The sequence below is a fragment of the Ammospiza caudacuta genome, chromosome 10 (genome assembly GCF_027887145.1).
Source record: "Ammospiza caudacuta isolate bAmmCau1 chromosome 10, bAmmCau1.pri, whole genome shotgun sequence".
NCBI classification, from domain to species: Eukaryota; Metazoa; Chordata; class Aves; order Passeriformes; family Passerellidae; genus Ammospiza; species Ammospiza caudacuta.
Window position 1 is genome coordinate 13,046,439 of NC_080602.1, and position 18,678 is coordinate 13,065,116.

At 37.8% G+C, this 18,678-nt stretch overlaps 1 protein-coding gene across 1 annotated transcript in view; it reads left to right on the forward strand.

Moving 5' to 3' along the window:
- The window catches only part of HERC1 (HECT and RLD domain containing E3 ubiquitin protein ligase family member 1), a 99,251-nt gene that overhangs the window by 32,859 nt on the left and 47,714 nt on the right, over positions 1-18,678 (forward strand). The window contains exons 3-22 of the mRNA XM_058811735.1: positions 524-619; positions 918-1,112; positions 2,747-3,058; positions 3,632-3,728; positions 5,286-5,429; positions 6,049-6,176; positions 7,020-7,164; positions 7,256-7,427; positions 8,412-8,546; positions 9,320-9,485; positions 10,028-10,153; positions 10,740-10,961; positions 12,164-12,316; positions 12,494-12,626; positions 13,137-13,328; positions 13,835-14,056; positions 14,930-15,103; positions 16,339-16,453; positions 16,551-16,671; positions 17,991-18,162. Coding sequence (XP_058667718.1) covers positions 524-619; positions 918-1,112; positions 2,747-3,058; positions 3,632-3,728; positions 5,286-5,429; positions 6,049-6,176; positions 7,020-7,164; positions 7,256-7,427; positions 8,412-8,546; positions 9,320-9,485; positions 10,028-10,153; positions 10,740-10,961; positions 12,164-12,316; positions 12,494-12,626; positions 13,137-13,328; positions 13,835-14,056; positions 14,930-15,103; positions 16,339-16,453; positions 16,551-16,671; positions 17,991-18,162 — 3,220 coding nt within the window. The remainder of the gene's footprint in view (positions 1-523; positions 620-917; positions 1,113-2,746; positions 3,059-3,631; positions 3,729-5,285; positions 5,430-6,048; positions 6,177-7,019; positions 7,165-7,255; positions 7,428-8,411; positions 8,547-9,319; positions 9,486-10,027; positions 10,154-10,739; positions 10,962-12,163; positions 12,317-12,493; positions 12,627-13,136; positions 13,329-13,834; positions 14,057-14,929; positions 15,104-16,338; positions 16,454-16,550; positions 16,672-17,990; positions 18,163-18,678) is intronic.

The following is an 18,678-nucleotide window of genomic DNA, read 5'->3' on the forward strand; positions in this document are numbered from 1 at the left end:
CTTTAAAAAAGATTCTAAAAAAGATCTGAAAAATATTTTGAAGAATGAGGTCCATGAGAAGAGCATGGCAGTAGCAGTATCTGAATTGGAATAAATGTTGTGATGGGCAACTTCATTTGCTGTTGGATTTGGGCTGTATATACAAATAGAGACCAAAATATGAAAGATATGTAAACATAAAATTATTTATGATTAGTAATTTAGAAATAATTATCACTTTAGACGCAAATAACATGCATTTCATTACAAAGTAGTATTGGGAGAAATTACCTCCAAACCCACATACCTTCACAAAACTGAATCAGTATGAATGTTGGACTAGCACTTGTGGGCAGTTTTGTTTTCCTGAAGTGTATGCAGGTAACCCAGCTCAGGAGAGAGGTAGTGTACTTTTGCTTTTATAGAAAAAGATGTTAATTTTTGCTTAGCCATAACAACAAGTTCCTAATGTATTTTGTTCAGGTGAGTGTTGCTGTATTGGAAGTGTATTATTTCTCCTAATAACAACATTTAAACATTGTAGGGATCATCTGCTGATCGAAGTCAATGGAGAGAGCCAACCAGAACATCAGATGGCTTATGTTCCCTGTATGAGGCAGCTCTGTGTTTATTTGAAGAGGTATGTCTTGAAAAAAAAACTTTTAAGTTACTGTAGTTTACTTCTCCTCACACGTGATTGGCGTGCACATGTGGGTGTCGTTATTCTGGAGTCAAAGAGGTGCAAAAAACATTGAAAAATAAAATGTAGTGAGACAAAGTCATTAAGCTAATTAGTCAGCAAGGTAATGATATGGTCGTGGTGATTTGTATTTTAGACAGTTACTGTGTTGAGGGGCAGTTAAAGCTGCATTAAACACTGTGACTGTATAGGAAGAAATATGAAATGCTGCTGTGTAATAAATCTCTGGTGTGAGCAGGTTTGTCGAATGGCCTCAGACTATTCCAGGACATGTGCCAGCCCTGACAGCATTCAGACAGGTGATGCTCCCATTGTGTCAGAGACCTGTGAGGTGTATGTGTGGGGCAGTAACAGCAGTCACCAGCTGGTAGAAGGAACTCAAGAGAAAATACTTCAACCCAAGCTTGCTCCAAGCTTTTCTGATGCACAGACGGTGAGTGACATCTGTTAATGGTACATTATGTAACAGTCAGCAGCTTCATAGTCACAGTATGAAACTGAAAAATAGTACTTTATTTCTGAATGTCAAGTTGTAATGAAGCAAATTGTAATGAATGATGTTCAGAACTGCTCACACAGGTTATTTTACTGAGAATATCTCACTACTTTTATTGATGCCTGGGAAAAACATTCTGGTTTAGTCTTAATGACATGCACAGATAAATATTCATGTAACAAGAATGACTGAATTACCTGACTTGCTCTGTGGAGACAAGTGTAGCTGCCTGTAGTTTTTTTTTGGTGGGTTTGTTTTGATTTTGGTTTGTTTGCTTTTTGGTGGATTTTTTTGTTTGTTTTGGTTTTTGTTTGGTTTTTTTTTATTGTTGGTTAAAAGGTGCCTTAATGACTGCACGCTCTTTTTCATTGGTAGCTTTCACGCCAGGGATTGCTGAGTTTAAAGCTCCAAACTGGACTAGCTGCTGACACAGCACCTTAAATAGCTTTCTGAAAATCAGTCTACATGCTCTTTCTGCTCTGTCGCAGATTCTGCAATTGCAGCTGGGCACTCCTATTGATGCATGACCCAGAATATAATAGTTTGCTTTTCTGGTACTATATTGGCTTTGCAGTGTTGACTTTAGTAAAAGCACTTTCTGGTCACTAGACAATTTAGGTGCATTTTCTGGAATTGTTTCTATGGACCTCACTGATGTATTTTATATTTCAATGGGTTGCAGGACTGGACATCATAAAGCAAGTTTATGCATTCAGAAAAGTTTCAAAACATTTGAAAGAGTAATCTTTCAATTCCATGGTTGAAAGATCATGGAATGCATGATCTGAATGAATGTATTACTCTTTTAATAGTACTGTATACAACTATACAACAAATTTATGTGATTTTTCCACTTAGCCTTCCATTTGATGATTGTGGTAGGATTATCTGTATGAAGGTATTCATTCCCATTAAACAGGGCTGTGGCACCTATTTGGGCTGGTTTATGGTGTCAAATGGAGCCTCTGCACTTCTGCTGTGTTAAGATTCCTATAGGGAATGATTTCTGTGTTAGTCCGTTTGCTGTTGGGTCATTCCTCAGCTTAGCACTGACTTCCCAAAAGGGACAAGTTCTTATTTGCTTAAAAGCTTTTGATCCTATTTCTTTGATGTTCATGTGATTATAGTCTCAAGTGAGTGGATTTTTAGCATTTGGTTTATTTTTGGGATGTTACTGCTTGGTACTGGTTAAAATTAGACAAAACCTACAGTGTTTTATCAGGCTGTTACTTTGTCTTTCTTGCTTTTAAAACATTAAGATTTCCATCTGTGAGTTTTGGAGATCTGAATGCAGCACAAGTTCTACAGTCTGTAGAAGAGATACAAGTAAATAAAATAATCACTGTTCATACACTTTAGTCAATTATGAAAATAGTTTTAATTGTAACATTTTTCCCAAGAATTTTACTTTTACTGCTTGCTGAAATCCAAATTATTTAAACATTGTGTTCTATTTAGTTTTTACATCATTTTGAAATTCTGTTAAAAAATACAGACTTCTAGACCTATATGTAAATTCTGGATTTGTCTAATCTCTGTATTTCTCTATTACATCCTTTTTCTTTTTGTAGATTGAAGCTGGACAATATTGTACATTTGTCATTTCTACGGATGGTTCTGTTAGAGCCTGTGGAAAAGGCAGCTATGGGAGACTGGGACTGGGAGACTCCAACAATCAGTCCACGTTGAAAAAATTGACTTTTGAGCCTCACAGGTCTATTAAAAAGGTGTCATCTTCAAAAGGATCTGATGGTCACACTTTAGCATTTACAACAGAAGGGGAAGTCTTCAGCTGGGGTGATGGTGACTACGGAAAACTGGGACATGGAAATAGTTCAACTCAGAAATATCCCAAACTTATTCAGGGTCCCCTGCAAGGGAAGGTATGTTTTGTATAGTGGAGCATGTGGTTTTGTTCTGTTCAGCTGGGATGTTGTGTAAAGTTTGAAATAGATAAAATCCTAAGAAAGAGTTCTGTGTTCTTTCTAGACTTTTCTTTGAGGCTGGGTTTGCTTGCAACAAAACCAGCTTATGGTTGCCTGCGATTTGGGCAGTGGCATTGTCAGGAAAGCTTCTCACAGCCTTGAATCAAACTTGTTCAGGCGCTTTCACTGAATTACAGTTTCGGTTTTGCTAGCTGCAACATCAAGGCTTTCACATATAGATTGTCTTAAACGTCCTCTGATGCTGCTTTTTCTCCTCTAAGACTAGGATATCATCATGCTAAACCTGCTTGATAAATAAATCATTAGTAGTTTTCCATAGGAACTTTTAATGTACTTATTTTCCCTTATCAAATAAACAGAAAAGATTGCAAAGATTATGTGTGTACTTAATCCTTGTGAATGAACCAGTTAGTTTGTGTAGACTCCTTCTGAAACTTGTCTCTCCTAATTTTTCAAACTTCCCACTTGGTTTGTGTAAAAACGTTGTCTTTCTTTATGTGTGTGATGTAGGTGGTGGTGTGTGTATCAGCGGGCTACAGACACAGTGCTGCTGTTACAGAGGATGGAGAGCTGTACACGTGGGGAGAAGGAGACTTTGGAAGATTAGGTAATGTGAAAATTTCATGAGATGCTTTTGGAAAAATCCCTGTGTCTGGTAATGATTTTATACTCCTGTTTGCCTTGTTCTCTCATTGTCCACTCTGCATACACGTACACATGTACTCAGGTGTGTGCATACAGCTGACAAGTGCAGCGGCTCCTAAAAGTTTTTAATTTGGTTGATTTTACAAAAACTATTTCTAAAAGACCTTTCATTTCAAGGCAAGTTGCTTTTTCTTCATTCCTAATAGTATACCATTGCTAATGTCACTGGAATATAAAAACAGTTGACATTTGAAATAAACTGAAATTCTAGATAAACCTCATTTAGTGTGATAGTGGAATGATTCTTTGAGGAATCATAATAATATGGCTAATAATATCAAGGCTCTGATTCTAATAAGGATACTTCATGTTAAGTTTGCCAGAATGGCTTAGTGTTCTTTTACCTTAATACATCTAAAAAGTTAAATTTAACTGAAACAACAAACCCTGTATTACTATTTCCTTCAAGTTAACTTGTTTATTTCATCATCTTTGCTGTAGAGCTGCTATGCCTGGTGTAAAACTACTCTTCTTGAGCAGGTTCAGTTGAACCAACAGGTTTTGTGCAGAAAATTTTTTCAAGTTGGGTTTTAGTTCCCTTCTGTTTTCTTTAAATGTCACAATCATCAAGTATAGAGGAGTAAAAACAAGCAAGTGGCAGTGGTGGAAGATGAGGAGAGTGTTTGACAGTCACAGCTTTCAGGGGAATCAGTAGAAGTTCTGAGTGTATCCCTGTTAAGAAAAGAACTCTGTTAGAGGTTTAACTAGAATTTTGGTGGGAATTGTGGAAACTTCTTTTGGAGTTTTAGATTATTTAGGAATTTTGACATCCTTTGGGGGTCTTGGAGTGTACAGTGGTGAGTTCTAGAATGTAGCTCAATGTAACATTTCATTGGGTTACAGGACATTCTTAATATTTAATCAGTTATGGATACCAGTGATAATAATTTTCCTCTATTCTCCATTTTTCTTTGGTATCCACAGGCTTTCTGGAGTTAAGTAGAAATAAAACTTTTTATGAAGTAGGTGTTAGCTGTAATGTGCATGGTTTCTGCAGAAAGGACCTGTTAGAAATGTGGCTGTCTAAAGGCAGCTGAGGGGCAGATCTGTTCGGTCTGTGCAATGGACAGGAGTGACAGAGGGCCCTTATCACAGCTCCCTAATGCTGTGCAGGATACCTGCTGCCCAGTGTTGGCAAGTCTAGCTACCTAATCAGCTGCTATTGAAGGCAGTTGTACTAGCAATTAGTTTTATTTCTTTTCAGCTAGGTAGAAAATGATCATAAGTTTTAGAGGCAGTGAGATCTAAACAGGTGTTCTGGAGTATGTCCTAAGATTTAATGTTTAACTTTGTGACAGATGTCTTTCAAACCTTACTATGAGTCTTTCAGAAAAGTTGGCAGAAGTCATAAGTTGTAACGTCTGCAGTACACATGGAATATGAAAAATCTTATGATTGCAGAACAGATATAGGCCTTTAATTGTCACTAAAAGAAAATACTTCTTTCTTTTTTCCTTAGGTCATGGTGACAGCAACAGCCGCAACATTCCAACTTTAGTGAAAGATATTAGCAATGTAGGAGAGGTTTCCTGTGGCAGTTCACACACCATAGCCCTGTCCAAAGATGGGAGAACAGTGTGGTCCTTTGGAGGAGGAGACAATGGTGGGTAAAACAAATGTTTTTGGTAGTAGTTTTTATCTTATTCCATCTGCCTCATAGTTTCAGTACTCCTTGCAGTTTGGTTCTGATTTTTATTCATCATTTGGTTGCTATTCAAGGAAGGGATTCTTAAAAAATCTAAATACAATATCTGAAGTTCACCTGCAAGATGATAGAATTCAAAAAAATATTTTCAGCAGGGGAGGAGTTTCACAGCGCAGAAGGGTCAGTGAATAGATGAACAGTTCTGGAAAAAATGCTGTGCTGATGACTTTCAAATAAGCTCACTCATGATATGTCAATAGCCAATTATGTCCTACAAACTATTGCATATAAACTGCCTGGGATTTGTGTTTCAATTTTAAAATAGACTATAATAAATATATATTTGTATCTATATATGTATATGTATATATATGTAATTACAAGTCTGTAATTACTGTAATTGAAAGAAAATGTGTTTTATAAAAATTGTATTATGTTTTAATTTTAAAAGCCTACTCTGATATTTTTGGAAATCTAAAAAAATCTCTTTTGGAGTACTTTTTAATTGTTGTCTATGCATTGAAAATACCTTTGAAATACCATTGAAAATAAGAAAGTTGTGTTTCCTCCTTTGCAGGCAAACTTGGTCATGGTGATACAAATAGAGTATATAAACCTAAAGTTATAGAAGCCTTGCAAGGAATGTTTATTCGAAAAGTTTGTGCTGGCAGTCAGTCTTCACTTGCCTTGACATCAACAGGGCAGGTAGGCAAAACAAGTTTCACTCAAATTACAGGAGTTGGTGAGGAGGGTCTTGGTTTTTATTATCTCTGCATTTATTATTTTAACTGTTGAGAAAATGTTCAACTAGTACTTAAGTAGAAGTGAAGTTCTTGATTAGAGATTGAAGTACCTAATGTGCAAGAGTATTTTAAAATGTGTAAGAGTCATCTAAGACACACTTTTCAAGATTCTTGCTTAGTCATAGAAAACATGCATTAACCTATGTTTTTAGGTTAATCTATGTAACCAGTGTAAAATCAAATTGGATTCAAGAAACAAACAACAATGAAATGCTTGTAATTTTTAATACAGTAATCAACTCAGGTGATTAAGTGATTTAATAGTTTTTTAAAATGCATATGTATATTAGAATATAGTTATTAACTGCAAGTTTTATTTCTAATCTGAAAAATCTCAGGAGAGCTTGAGCTGAATGTTGAGGTGGTAAACAAGGGCCCTTCCTGGCATGATGAGTATATGTAATCCAATAAGCATTTCCACACATGTAACCCAGCTGGCCTCCCCACCTTCAGCTCTGTGACTCAGAGGCTCTGGCTTTTCTAAGTGGGGGTTAGGAATGTTGACATTCACTGTAGCAGTTTGTTTTCCTGCAGCAGCCTCCCTGGTGCTGTGCTCTGTGGCACCTCAGTGGCTGGGGGAAGGAGTGCACACTGTATGACACGTGTTCAGTCAGGAAAGTCCTGTGCACACTGTGCTGAAAGGGTCATTGCAGTCCTTGTGCAGGTGGTGTGCTGGGGTGTTGTTTGCTGTGCTGGGCAGTAGCACAGGTGTGACCTGCAGTGTTCTGTGCTTGCTTTGCTCCAGGTTTACGCGTGGGGCTGCGGGGCCTGCCTCGGCTGTGGCTCCTCAGAGGCGACTGCTCTCAGACCCAAGCTCATTGAGGAGCTGGCAGCTACTAGAATAGTTGACATTTCCATTGGTGACAGTCACTGCTTGGCACTTTCTCATGGTAAAGAGAATAAGCTCTAAAATGACATGATCCTCCTCTAGATCAAAAGCAGTTGTATTTCAGCTTTTTTCTACTTTATTTATGTTTATAGATAATGAAGTTTACGCTTGGGGTAACAATTCAATGGGACAATGTGGACAGGGAAACTCTACTGGCCCCATTACTAAACCAAAGAAAGTCAGTGGTTTAGATGGAGTTGCAATTCAACAGATTTCGGCAGGAACATCCCATAGCCTTGCCTGGACAGCTCTTCCAAGGGACAGGTAATGATGACATTTGGGACAGGTATAATTTTATTCTTTTATGCAAGTCCTCTTTGGGATATATTTAACTGTTTCCTGAAAATGTTCCCACATCATCTCTGTCAAGCATTCTGGTTGTAATGTTTTCTTCTGGAAAGTCTTCTTCCTCTCATCTTTAGATATTTCTTCTTTATGTATGAATGTTTCTTACATGTAGTTAGACAAAACCTACCACTGTTTTCTAAATATTGACAAATGAGTCAGTGGGAGGTGAAACAACTCAGCATTCTTTATTTTTTGCTTCTAAAGGGATTTTTTTTTATGACTTGGGAAGTTTCTTTTAGTGTAGTAAGTAGTACACTAATCAGGAGACTTTCGGAAAGGGCAAGTTCAGGCAAATTACTGAGGTGCATTTAAAGGTCTTAAAAAATTTCTGTATGGTTGCATGTAAAACTGAAAATAAATAGTTTGGTTATTAATAGACAATAACTCAAATAATATTTTGGCACCAAGGATGTTAGCAAATGATTGCAGTGAAACAGTAAACATTTATGTATGAACTAACACAGAGGAGCAGAAAAACTTAATATTTGGAAGATAATTCAAGAAGAATTTCAAATGCCCTGTTCTCAAGGGAGCTGTCAAATAAGGAAATAATGCTCTGTGCATTTTATCCAAGTCTCTAACTTGACATTTATGCTGAAACCAGCTTTGTGAGTACTGCTCAGCCTTTGGCTGAATCAGATTAAATGCATATGGCTTTAGATTTATGGCATTGAGGTGTTTTTGTCCATAAATGTGGAGTGTTTGATTGTAAAGATTTTTACAAAAAAGAGAGAAGAAAATACCTTCATGGGTCAGGAAGTTGGTCTGCCATAGTTGTATTAGTTTGCTCTAAGAAAGAAACTGGTTTAGTTAAGTGTGTATTCAACTTGTTTAAACTATTAATTTATTAAGGCAGTTAAAGATTTCCAGAAGGTAATTTTCCTTGATGTTTGATTCCAGGCAAGTTGTGGCATGGCACAGACCCTATTGTGTTGACCTTGAAGAAAGTACCTTTTCACATCTTCGTTCTTTTCTTGAGCACTACTGTGACAAAATTAACAGTGAAATTCCTCCTCTTCCTTTTCCTTCATCAAGGTACATACAGCATATATGTGTTACAGATTTTTATATTTGTTTTTTGTTTACAGCAGTGGTGCATGGCTTAGTCTTGGTTGCTCTATTCTCTAACAAGCATAAATCTGGTTTACCTGCTCACTCAGTTGCCATTTGTGTAGAATTACTGTAGTGCACTTGTATCACAGAGGAGCTTTACAGTGTCTCAAATGTAGCAGGATCTTTAGTCTGAAATTTGTTTTCATGATGTAATGAATTAAATGCTTTATTTCAGATCTTTCCTTTAAAACTCATTTTTCTGTGCAGTTGAAATGCATTTACTGTTTCTGTGTTGTCAGTTCTTACTCCTGTAACCTGTGTTTCAAATATTTTTAAGAGGACTAGAAAAGAATAACCTGACTTCTTGTTTTTAACCTGATTAGTGTACTTCTATATCTTCTGAGAGAAGATTACATTTATTGCTTCTTAGAAGTTATTTTTCCCTCTGTGTATCATATTATTGTTTATTTCTGTATTTTGGGACTGTTTTGCCTCATAATTCACGGGACTGTTAATCTAAAGTGAATGCCTCTTACAACCATTGTCCACAAAACCACTTCTCTGTTCTAGTTTCAGTTTTTGTTCTTTTAAGGAGGTTGGCAGTAAGTTTCTCAGAGGAGTTTCCTTCAACTCCCAGTTGGAATTTACTTGGTGGTATGAAAAATCAAAGCAGAGTTAAAAACTTAGTGTGCAAAAAATGGAAGGGAGTCATGCTAATAGTTGGAGAGGTTAATAGATACATATTTCTTTTACAGGGAACATCACAATTTTCTTAAATTGTGTTTGAAGCTGCTTTCTAATCACCTTGCACTTGCACTGGCTGGAGGTGTAGCCACCAGCATTCTTGGCCGGCAGGCTGGTCCTCTTCGAAACCTCTTGTTCAGGCTGATGGACTCTTCTGTCCCTGATGAAATTCAAGAAGTAAGTCATGCCTTGTTGTTTACATGTGAAAATTGTACTACTCTCTTCTGGTTTTTTTTCTGTAGTTAGATATTTATTAGACTTTCTGAATGATTCTGACTTGTCAGTTTTACTCATTAAAGGTAAAAAAATGTAGTCACCATCACTGTTTCATGATCTGAAGGCAGAGGAGAATGTTTGCATAAGAATTTCAAAAAGCTGCTCTATTTTGTAACTTTTTAATTATTCTTCCCTGTAATAATGAGCCTAAAATGTTTTTGTTGTGGATTGAGTAACTAACTTGGTTGAGTAATTCTCCTGAGATGCACTCTTACAGGAAATAGCAACTTTTGTTGGTCTTGTTTCACTCCTTCATTGTACTGCACATTGTTTGTGTTACAGCATAAAGGATTAGTGTGCTATTGTGTGGTAGAATTCTGATATTAAATGAAATTAAGCAGGTATTTGGGATGTATCATGTGTGGTGTATGGTAATTTTTAAGGATACAGGTGGGTTGATTATTTCCTATATTAAGAAGTACTTTTGGCTGCTCTGATTTTAGGTTGTAATTGAGACACTGTCAGTTGGAGCAACCATGCTACTTCCTCCATTGCGAGAGAGAATGGAATTACTACATTCTCTTCTACCCCAGGGTCCTGATAGATGGGAAAGCTTATCAAAAGGACAGGTAAGGTCAAGTACAAATATGCCTGAGAGCAGCTGGGGTATGCTTTGATTTAGAGATAAGATAATTTTGAATACTAGATTGATTGAACAAGCCTTGGTGAGAGAAAATTAATTGTTTCCTGGGATGAATACTTGTATAACGCTTTCCCTACATGGATTTCACACTACTTTGCAAAGATGACTGCAAGGTTCATTTTTGTACCCTTTTTCCTATGTACAGTATAGGGAAATTGTGTGTCTCACACCCATCTTCCCAGATGATCAGATTTCTCCAGGAAATACTGGAGAAAGTGTTCTGTTCAGTGTCTTACACTCATTGCCCACCATGTGGACAGTCTGGTTTCTGTCTCTCTTAATCTCAGATTTTTACTAGGTATGGTCAATGCAATTCAGTATATTTATCCATTCTCTAATAGTACAAATCTTCATGAAAACCTGGAATTTTTAGTAAAACCTTCCAGCTTATTTCTGTGTCCCATTAGAAGACTTTTACTGGGTAACTATGACTAATGCATTTTTCCTTCTTAGTTCAATATTTTATCTTTATTAACAAAGAGTGATTTTTGTGTCTAAACATTCTTGTTTAGAGAATGCAATTGGACATCATTCTGACCAGCTTGCAGGATCACACCCATGTAGCCTCCCTGCTTGGCTACAGCTCCCCATCTGATAGCACAGAAACTGCCTCGATGTGTATCAGCTATGGAAACCTCTCTGATCAAACATATGCTGTCCAGAGCAGTCATCCAGACACTCATCTAGCTGAAATCTTAATGAAGACTCTTCTTAGAAACTTGGGATTTTATACAGTATGTACAGGCTTCATATTGACTTTTCTTTTAAAATTATAATTAATTTTTGATATTTTGAAGGATTAATATTTTCCCCTTCATCTTAAGGAAATGGTGCTAATTTTGTTTATCTGAAGTAGTACTGCCACATGTATGTGTCTTTAAGTGGACTAAAGCCAGTTAAATCATCTCTAACAATATGGTTCTGATATTGCTCTAGTGGTATTTATTGTTTAAGGTGACTTATGTAAGTGCAGCTGGTTTCATGTCAGACTATTTTATTGCTCTTGCTTTGGTTTCAGATTTTTCTGGAAGAGAAAACATAACATAAGATGTAAATAGTTTATATACAGTGTTTGCCAGTATAATCTCAGCCACCAGGGAACAATAAGCAGACACCAGGAGCATTAATCTATTTCATTAACTTCACTATGGTGGTAACTACCTTGCAATAGAGCAGCAAGTACAGGTCTTACTATACACAGTGTGTCAGCCAGATTGTTGTTCTTAGAAAGTGTAGGGAAGCATGGGAGCAAATCACTGACTCAGCTTCTTAATCAACCAGCCAGTTGAATTCAACAGTGAGAAGAAATCAGAGCTTTGGACTTCTTGGCATAGTGTGGAGCTCCTCAGCACAGGCTTGGCAGTGATTTGTTCTTCCCTCTAGACCTCTTTCAGTCAGCAAGGTGGACCTGTCTGCTTTGAATTGGCTGCTTGAAACTAACTCCGTTTTTCCAGTGGATTCTGAGGGAAGTCAAGCAGCCATCTATGTTCTCCTTCTACTGCCATCCTGGATAGTGCAGTCAGGGATTATAATGTGAGATATATTATGCATCAGCCCACAACAGATCCTAAGGAATTATTCCACAATTTTAACACGTGCCTAAATTATTTTAACACATTGTGCTTTGGGGGCTAGGTTAGGAACTGAGTTTTTGAATCTAGTTATCCTTGGTGAGGAATAAAAATGTTGCTACATGTGAAAGTAATATTGTAAGAAATGTTTGCCTGACAGCTACCACAGTCATTCCTGTGGCTTTATAAACAATTGGAATTTCAAGTTTGCTTATCCCACGATCCACTTGACACTATCCAATTTCTTAAGTAATCATAGGTGCACATAGTAAAGATGAAAATGCTTCTTTTTAGATGATAATAAAGCATTATAGTACTTGAAGCAGAGTTAATTGTTATCTTTTTCCCCGCTTTTGTCTTAATAGGACCAAGCCTTTGGAGAACTGGAAAAAAACAGTGATAAATTTCTGCTAGGTACATCATCCTCAGAAAACAGCCAACCTGCTCATTTGCATGAGCTTTTATGTTCCCTACAGAAACAATTGCTGGCTTATTGCCACATCAACAGTGTTACTGAGGTGCGTATCCTTATTTTTACCATTTAGGAGAGAAAAAAATAATTCAGTATTCATAACTATCCGAATGTTGTAATGTTCCTTTTGAAAATCTTCTGAGTATTTGAAAGCCGAAGTGTTTTAAATAGTGAACCCCTTATATGTATTTACAGAATTATTCTTATGTTTGTTTCCTTCTAGAATTCCAGCAGTGTGGCACTGCTTCACAAGCACCTTCAGCTTTTATTGCCTCATGCTACAGATATCTATTCCCGTTCTGCAACACTGCTCAAGGAAAGCTCTTGGAATGGCAGTGTTGGGGAAAAACTGAGAGGTAACTGTCCGTGGAAAAATCAGTAATGGTGGCCCTTTAAACTTAGGCAACTTTTTTTGCTTAGGTCTGAATTAAGAAATCCCTTATTTTTCCTATATCTGCACAAATTGGGCATCCCAAGGCTCACCCCAAAGGAGGAGATGAGGTATCTACCCAGGAATGGCTGGTTCATGTTTTTGATAGAACATTTTGTGTGCAGGAAAAGCACGGGTTGGAGAATGCGAGTTCTCCATTCTGTTCACCTTCACTCCAGAATGTGAAGGTGAACAGAACACAGAATGTGCATTATTGTTTCAGTTTCATTAGTTGTAGATTTCTGTTTTTAGAAGTACAATTATTGTGACTACTGAGAAGTGTGTAACTAAAATAAGAGATTAAACAAACCCATCAATTCAACCTTTATTGTTTAAGACATTCTGAGATAGCTGAGGTGCAATTCTTTGACTTTTAAAATTGTTCTTTCATAATTCCATAACCATAATTAATTCAGGCTTGGTTTTTCCTCTGCAGATGTGATTTATGTATCAGCTGCTGGCAGTATGCTCTCCCAGATTGTCAACTCACTGTTGCTGCTGCCAGTGTCAGTAGCCCGGCCTTTGCTGAGTTACCTGCTGGATCTGCTGCCCCCTTTAGATCGTCTCAACAGACTCTTGCCTGCTGCAGCCCTTTTGGAAGATCAGGAATTACAGTGGCCTCTTCATGGTAAGTGTAATAACAAACCTGCTTTTAATCTGAGAAATAAACAATGGCATCTCTTCTAGTGGAATTTAGCTCTCCCTTTTAAGATGTCTGTTTTTTTAAAACTGCTGCATCTCCTTTTCAGTTTCCTTAATGTATTAATGTCCCTTGCTGTGAAGTACTTTTTTCTGCTCTAAGTGCTGTTTCCAGTTTTATCCTTGATCTATACTTGTTTATCAGAACACAGAGAAGTGTGTATTAGACAAAGCAAGTTCTTGGGCAGAGTTTAAAAGAGCCTTTACTTCATGAACAGCTGTGCCATGAATGGTGGTGGCCTCTACTGTGCTGTGGTTCCAGTGTTCAGCAATGTTTGTCCTAGCTGCTGTTTCTTCAGTTGAAAGGTTGCTGAATGAGGGGCAAATCTGTGATTTACTGGGAAACATTCACAAGATCTGCCATTAGCATTGGGATTTTGGAATTGTTTGTGACACCTGGGCACGGGTGACTGACCTGGCACTGAATGCTTGCAGGTGGCCCTGAGCTGATCGACCCTGCGGGCGTGCCCCTGCCGCAGCCTGCCCAGTCCTGGGTGTGGCTGGTGGACCTGGAGAGGACGGTGGCCCTGCTCATCGGGCGCTGCCTGGGGGGGATGCTGCAGGGCCCTCCAGTGTCCACTGAGGAGCAGGACACGGCCTACTGGCTCAAAACGCCGCTGTTCAGCGATGGAGTGGAGATGGATATTCCTCATCTAGGTGAGCTGTCAGTGCCACTGCCTAATGCTCAGTGGAAATGTGTTCAGGTGTGAAATTTTTGATGATGTTTGAGTAAGTCCCTGTATAAAGGTTTGTCTTTCAGCATTCTTGTCTATTTGTGTAGTAATACAAAAAGTTCCAAAATGGTATTTAAGGTTATGATGTAATTTATAAAGAGTCTTGGAAATGCATTCTGGAGAAAAAATTTGCAATTTCTCAGTGGAAGACTACAGACTTCACTCAGTTAATTGGAAATGTTTTAGTCTTATATGCTCAGCATTTAACAGACACTCCAGGAACTTAATTTTTCATAGTAATTATTGGAAAAATCTCTTCTATTCTATTCTACTTGCAAAATGATTTCTTTATTATTTAGAAACAATACTATTCATAGCAAACTTCATTCTTTACGATCCACCAGAATTATCAACAATTCTGCAGTGGTGTTCCAGTCATCCCTTCCTATCTGAATGGGGCACTTGCTTCTTTCCTCTTAGTTCACATTTCCTCCACCCTCTGGTTCTGAGTAGGCTACTTCAAGACTTAAAGAAAGAGTGTTTGAAAATGGGTCCAGGCAGTAATTGCAAGTGCATAGCTGTGCAGTTCAGGTAGAAATAATGATGCAGATGTTTGAAGAATTCTTGAAGAAGAATTGGATAATGCTTTTAAATCTTCATAGGTTTCACATAGATTGTCTTTTAAGTCACTTTCCCTGTGTAAGGTGAATTTGTGGAAGGACAATGACATGTCTTAATTTTTTTCCTTTTTTTAAACTAAGAGGAAGGTCAAAGGTAGTTTAAATGCTTTTAGATAGATATGTCTAATCCTCAACATTTGCAGAGTTTAATTTCTTTGGTATTTCCCTTCTGTTAGATAAATGCATGAGCTCCTTGTTAGAAGTGGCCCTGTCTGGAAATGAGGAGCAGAAGCCCTTTGATTATAAGCTGAGGCCGGAGATCGCAGTCTATGTTGATTTGGCCTTGGGCTGTACAAAAGAGCCAGCCAGGAGCCTGTGGATCAGCATGCAGGACTATGCTGTCAGTAAAGGTAAGGTGTTGAAAATACCTGTGTATGTTGAAAGCAAGTTAAGCACTCCAACTACGCTCCTAGCATAATCCTGCATTTTCTTTGGCAGCGATTTTTAATCCTACAACATGATAAACTTAATTTACTATTATGTTCTGTGATCTTCCTTTTGGTTTTCCTGTTACTTGCTTTTGACACTGATTTCAGTGCTTGGCAAACATGTAGCTCAATGTTGTTTTCCTTCTGAACTGGTAAGAAGAAACTCTTGTTTGCTTACTCAGTTGTTGTTTTTTTCTATTTTCTGAGTAGAGCAGGGTAAAACTTGCAATTAAAAAGAAAAATTAAAGGGGGTGAGATGGGGGAAGGCAAAATAACTTGCAAAATATTTTAGGAATGGAATGAGGGACTAAGTCAGCTTTTGTTTTTCAAGTCTCTGGGAGGCTGGTCCTACAGTAGTAATAGCTTTTTCATGCTTATTGCCTATAATATGGGTTTCATGCTCAGTCTATCCAGGTTCCTTTTATTGAGATCCACTGAGTATTGTAATTTTACTGTAACTGCTGTATCCAGAGATAATTTTCTGTAGCTCTGGCTAAGCTGAACCAGATGAAAAGAGAAAATGGTATTGTGTGCCTGTGGAGAACAGCACAGGGAATTCTGTTACAGGATTCCACAGAAGTGGGAATTCCAGTAAAAACAGTACTGGTTGTCTGCTTGCAAAATCTGAGTCAAATGGGCTGATCTGTATAATCAGGCTGTGGAACTGGGTTCCTTAGAAGTTGATAGGGGTCTGCTCTGTTCAGCTGACTGAAGGTTGTATGCTCATGTTAGTAGTGTGTCACAGGCAGTGTCATGAAACCTGCTGAGGAGCAAATGTTTTAGACTAGACTTTCCTATGGCCAGGTACATTTTGTCATTTCTACAGCTGTTCACAAGGATTTATAGATAATATTTAACACAAAATTATACTGTGAACTTATTTGTAAAGATGGGGGAGAGTAATTTTTTATTTACCCATGGAGAATTGTGGTGCTTTGTGAAGGTTTGCCTGGCAGTTCAGTTATGTCATAGTGGAGCAATATTATTTTCAGACTGGCTCTTTTGAAAGTGGGGGAAAGTTTTTTGAAATTAAAAAGTCAATTTCTTAAAAAAAAAAATTAAATGGCTGGAGATATTGAATACAATATTTAAAAAAACAAGTATTTCTGGTTTTTTGGGAATGGTAGCTAATTTTGATAAATCATTTCTTTTTTCAGATTGGGATACTGCAACTTTAAGTAATGAATCCCTCCTAGACACTGTGTCCAGATTTGTCCTTGCAGCTCTTCTGAAACATACGAGTTTACTTAGTCAAGCTTGTGGTGAGAGCAGGCAAGTAACTCAAAGCTGCTATTAAAAAAAGTTCAGCTTGACTTTTTAAAAGGAAGTTTGTGTGATTTTTTTCTGGCTTGGCTGTGGTTTTCTGTAGGTACCAGCCTGGAAAGGCCTTGGCAGAAGTTTACCGCTGTGTATATAAAGTTCGGAGTCGCTTGCTTGCCTGCAAGAACATGGAGCTTATTCAGACCAGGTCATCCTCCAGAGACAGATGGGTAAGGCTGTGCATCTCTTTGCAGTTCTTCTGGCTTTACTGGCTATTTAGAAAATACTACATAATTGCCAGTATTTTTTTCTATCCTGCTGTAAAACCTTCATGGGTTTCCAAGTGAAAATGGGCAGGGTATAATTAGGAATCCATTGGTCTGGAGTATGTGATATTAATTCAGTTAAAGACAATGATTGGTTGGCATCATTTGACCCAAGCCCAGCCTCAAGCCTGGTTTTCCCTCTTCCCATCTCTAGAATGCTGGGCCACAGAAGCCCTACAGTTTAGCTGGAGATAACTCAGCTGTGTTGGGCAGGCCACAGCTTTGTCTGGCTGCCATTCCTGAATACAGCTGCATTATCTGGGCCTCTGACCTCTGAACCTTTCTCTTCCCTTTCCTTGCCTACCCCTTCTTCCTTCCTCCATGGTCACATTATCTTCTTAGTCCTAGCATTACTTTAGGGCAACTTGTCCTTGTCACCCCTATGTGAATGTCTGATGTGAGAGCACTGGGCCTGAAACTGGCAACTTCTGAAAAACTTTATTAAGCCAGATCAGCATTTATGATGAAGGTGTTCAGTGAATTACAGGGCTGGGGCCTGTTTCGCAGTACAAAGTAGTCCTTAAAGCAGGTTTCTCTGATAGGATTTTTAATTGTGGTTTACAATCTACAAGCAAGATATTTTTAATGAACAAAATTCTCTTGCAGCATCAGGATTAAGAGGCTTTTTAGCTATATTGTAAAGCACTAGTGGTGCTCTTAAAAATAGTGTAGGTGTGTCTCCTACTTTTGGTTAATATTATGGGGATGTGTGTATCTTGCTCACTTCCTTTCTCAGGGTAGGGGTTTGACATAGTTGCAAGAGGCTCAGCACTTCTGAAAGCATTTGGTATGCATGCAATAAGTTCTGTTACTCCCAGAAATCCTCAGACTTACAGATGCACTACAGCAAATCTGATATATGCAGTAGATTTGTTGCTCAGATTTAATGCCTTTGGGAAAAAGGACCTGGTTTTCTTTTACACAGTATACCCAGGCTTATGGTTTCTTCCTTGGTGCTGAAGTGTCAAAAGTTTGACTGTAGAGTGTAAGTAAGCATTACAAGGAGACATTTTTCTGCTCATGGTTACAAAAAGAAAATTAAATTTTCCAACTTACCTATTTAAAACCTTGAATGTAAACAGCTGTCTTCATTGTATAGTTCACACAGTATCACAAGTACTTCTTGGTAGGAAGAAACCTCTTATTCAATGCCCATGTCTTTGTACATTCATCTTTCATTTTGGTGAGAATTTCACTTCATGTGTGTAATTTTTTTAATCAAGATGCTAGATAACCAAGAATCTGCTGATGTTGATACTCAAGAACATTCTTTTACTCGTACAATTGATGAAGAAGCAGAAATGGAGGAGCAGGCAGAACGTGACAGGGAGGAAGGACACCCAGAACAAGAAGACGAAGAGGAGGAAAGAGAACATGAAGTTATGACAGCTGGGAGTAAGTACTGGTTATGTGTGTAAATAATGCCATGTCTTTTGGAAGGACAGTGTCTTCTTCACTCTGAGGTAAAACTGAAAAATTATTTAAGAGATTATGAAAGATCTGTCTGCATAAACATTTTGAGAGGTTTGTTTTTATACAATGATGGTAGTGTTTTTTATAGTGCAGGTAAGTTTTTAGATACAAAGGAATGTGAATACTAAGTGAGTTCACTGCAATTCAGGCTAATAAAAGCCTGAAACTGTTCCAGTGTCAAATTGGAGATATTCTGATATCTACAATACAGATTTACAGAAGCATTATTTTATATGCATCTGCTAAAAGGCAGACGTGAAATAATCTCTTTCTCTTTGATGCTATTGAAACATGAGTTGGGTTGCAGTAAGATACTGAAAGTTTTGGTGTTCTGTCAAAGTGCATTGTCCTTCATTTTAAAGTTAACCTTGTATAAATGCTTCATTTAACTTGTTTGCACGACTTCTTTAATGGCACTGTATTAGCATTGTATTCTTT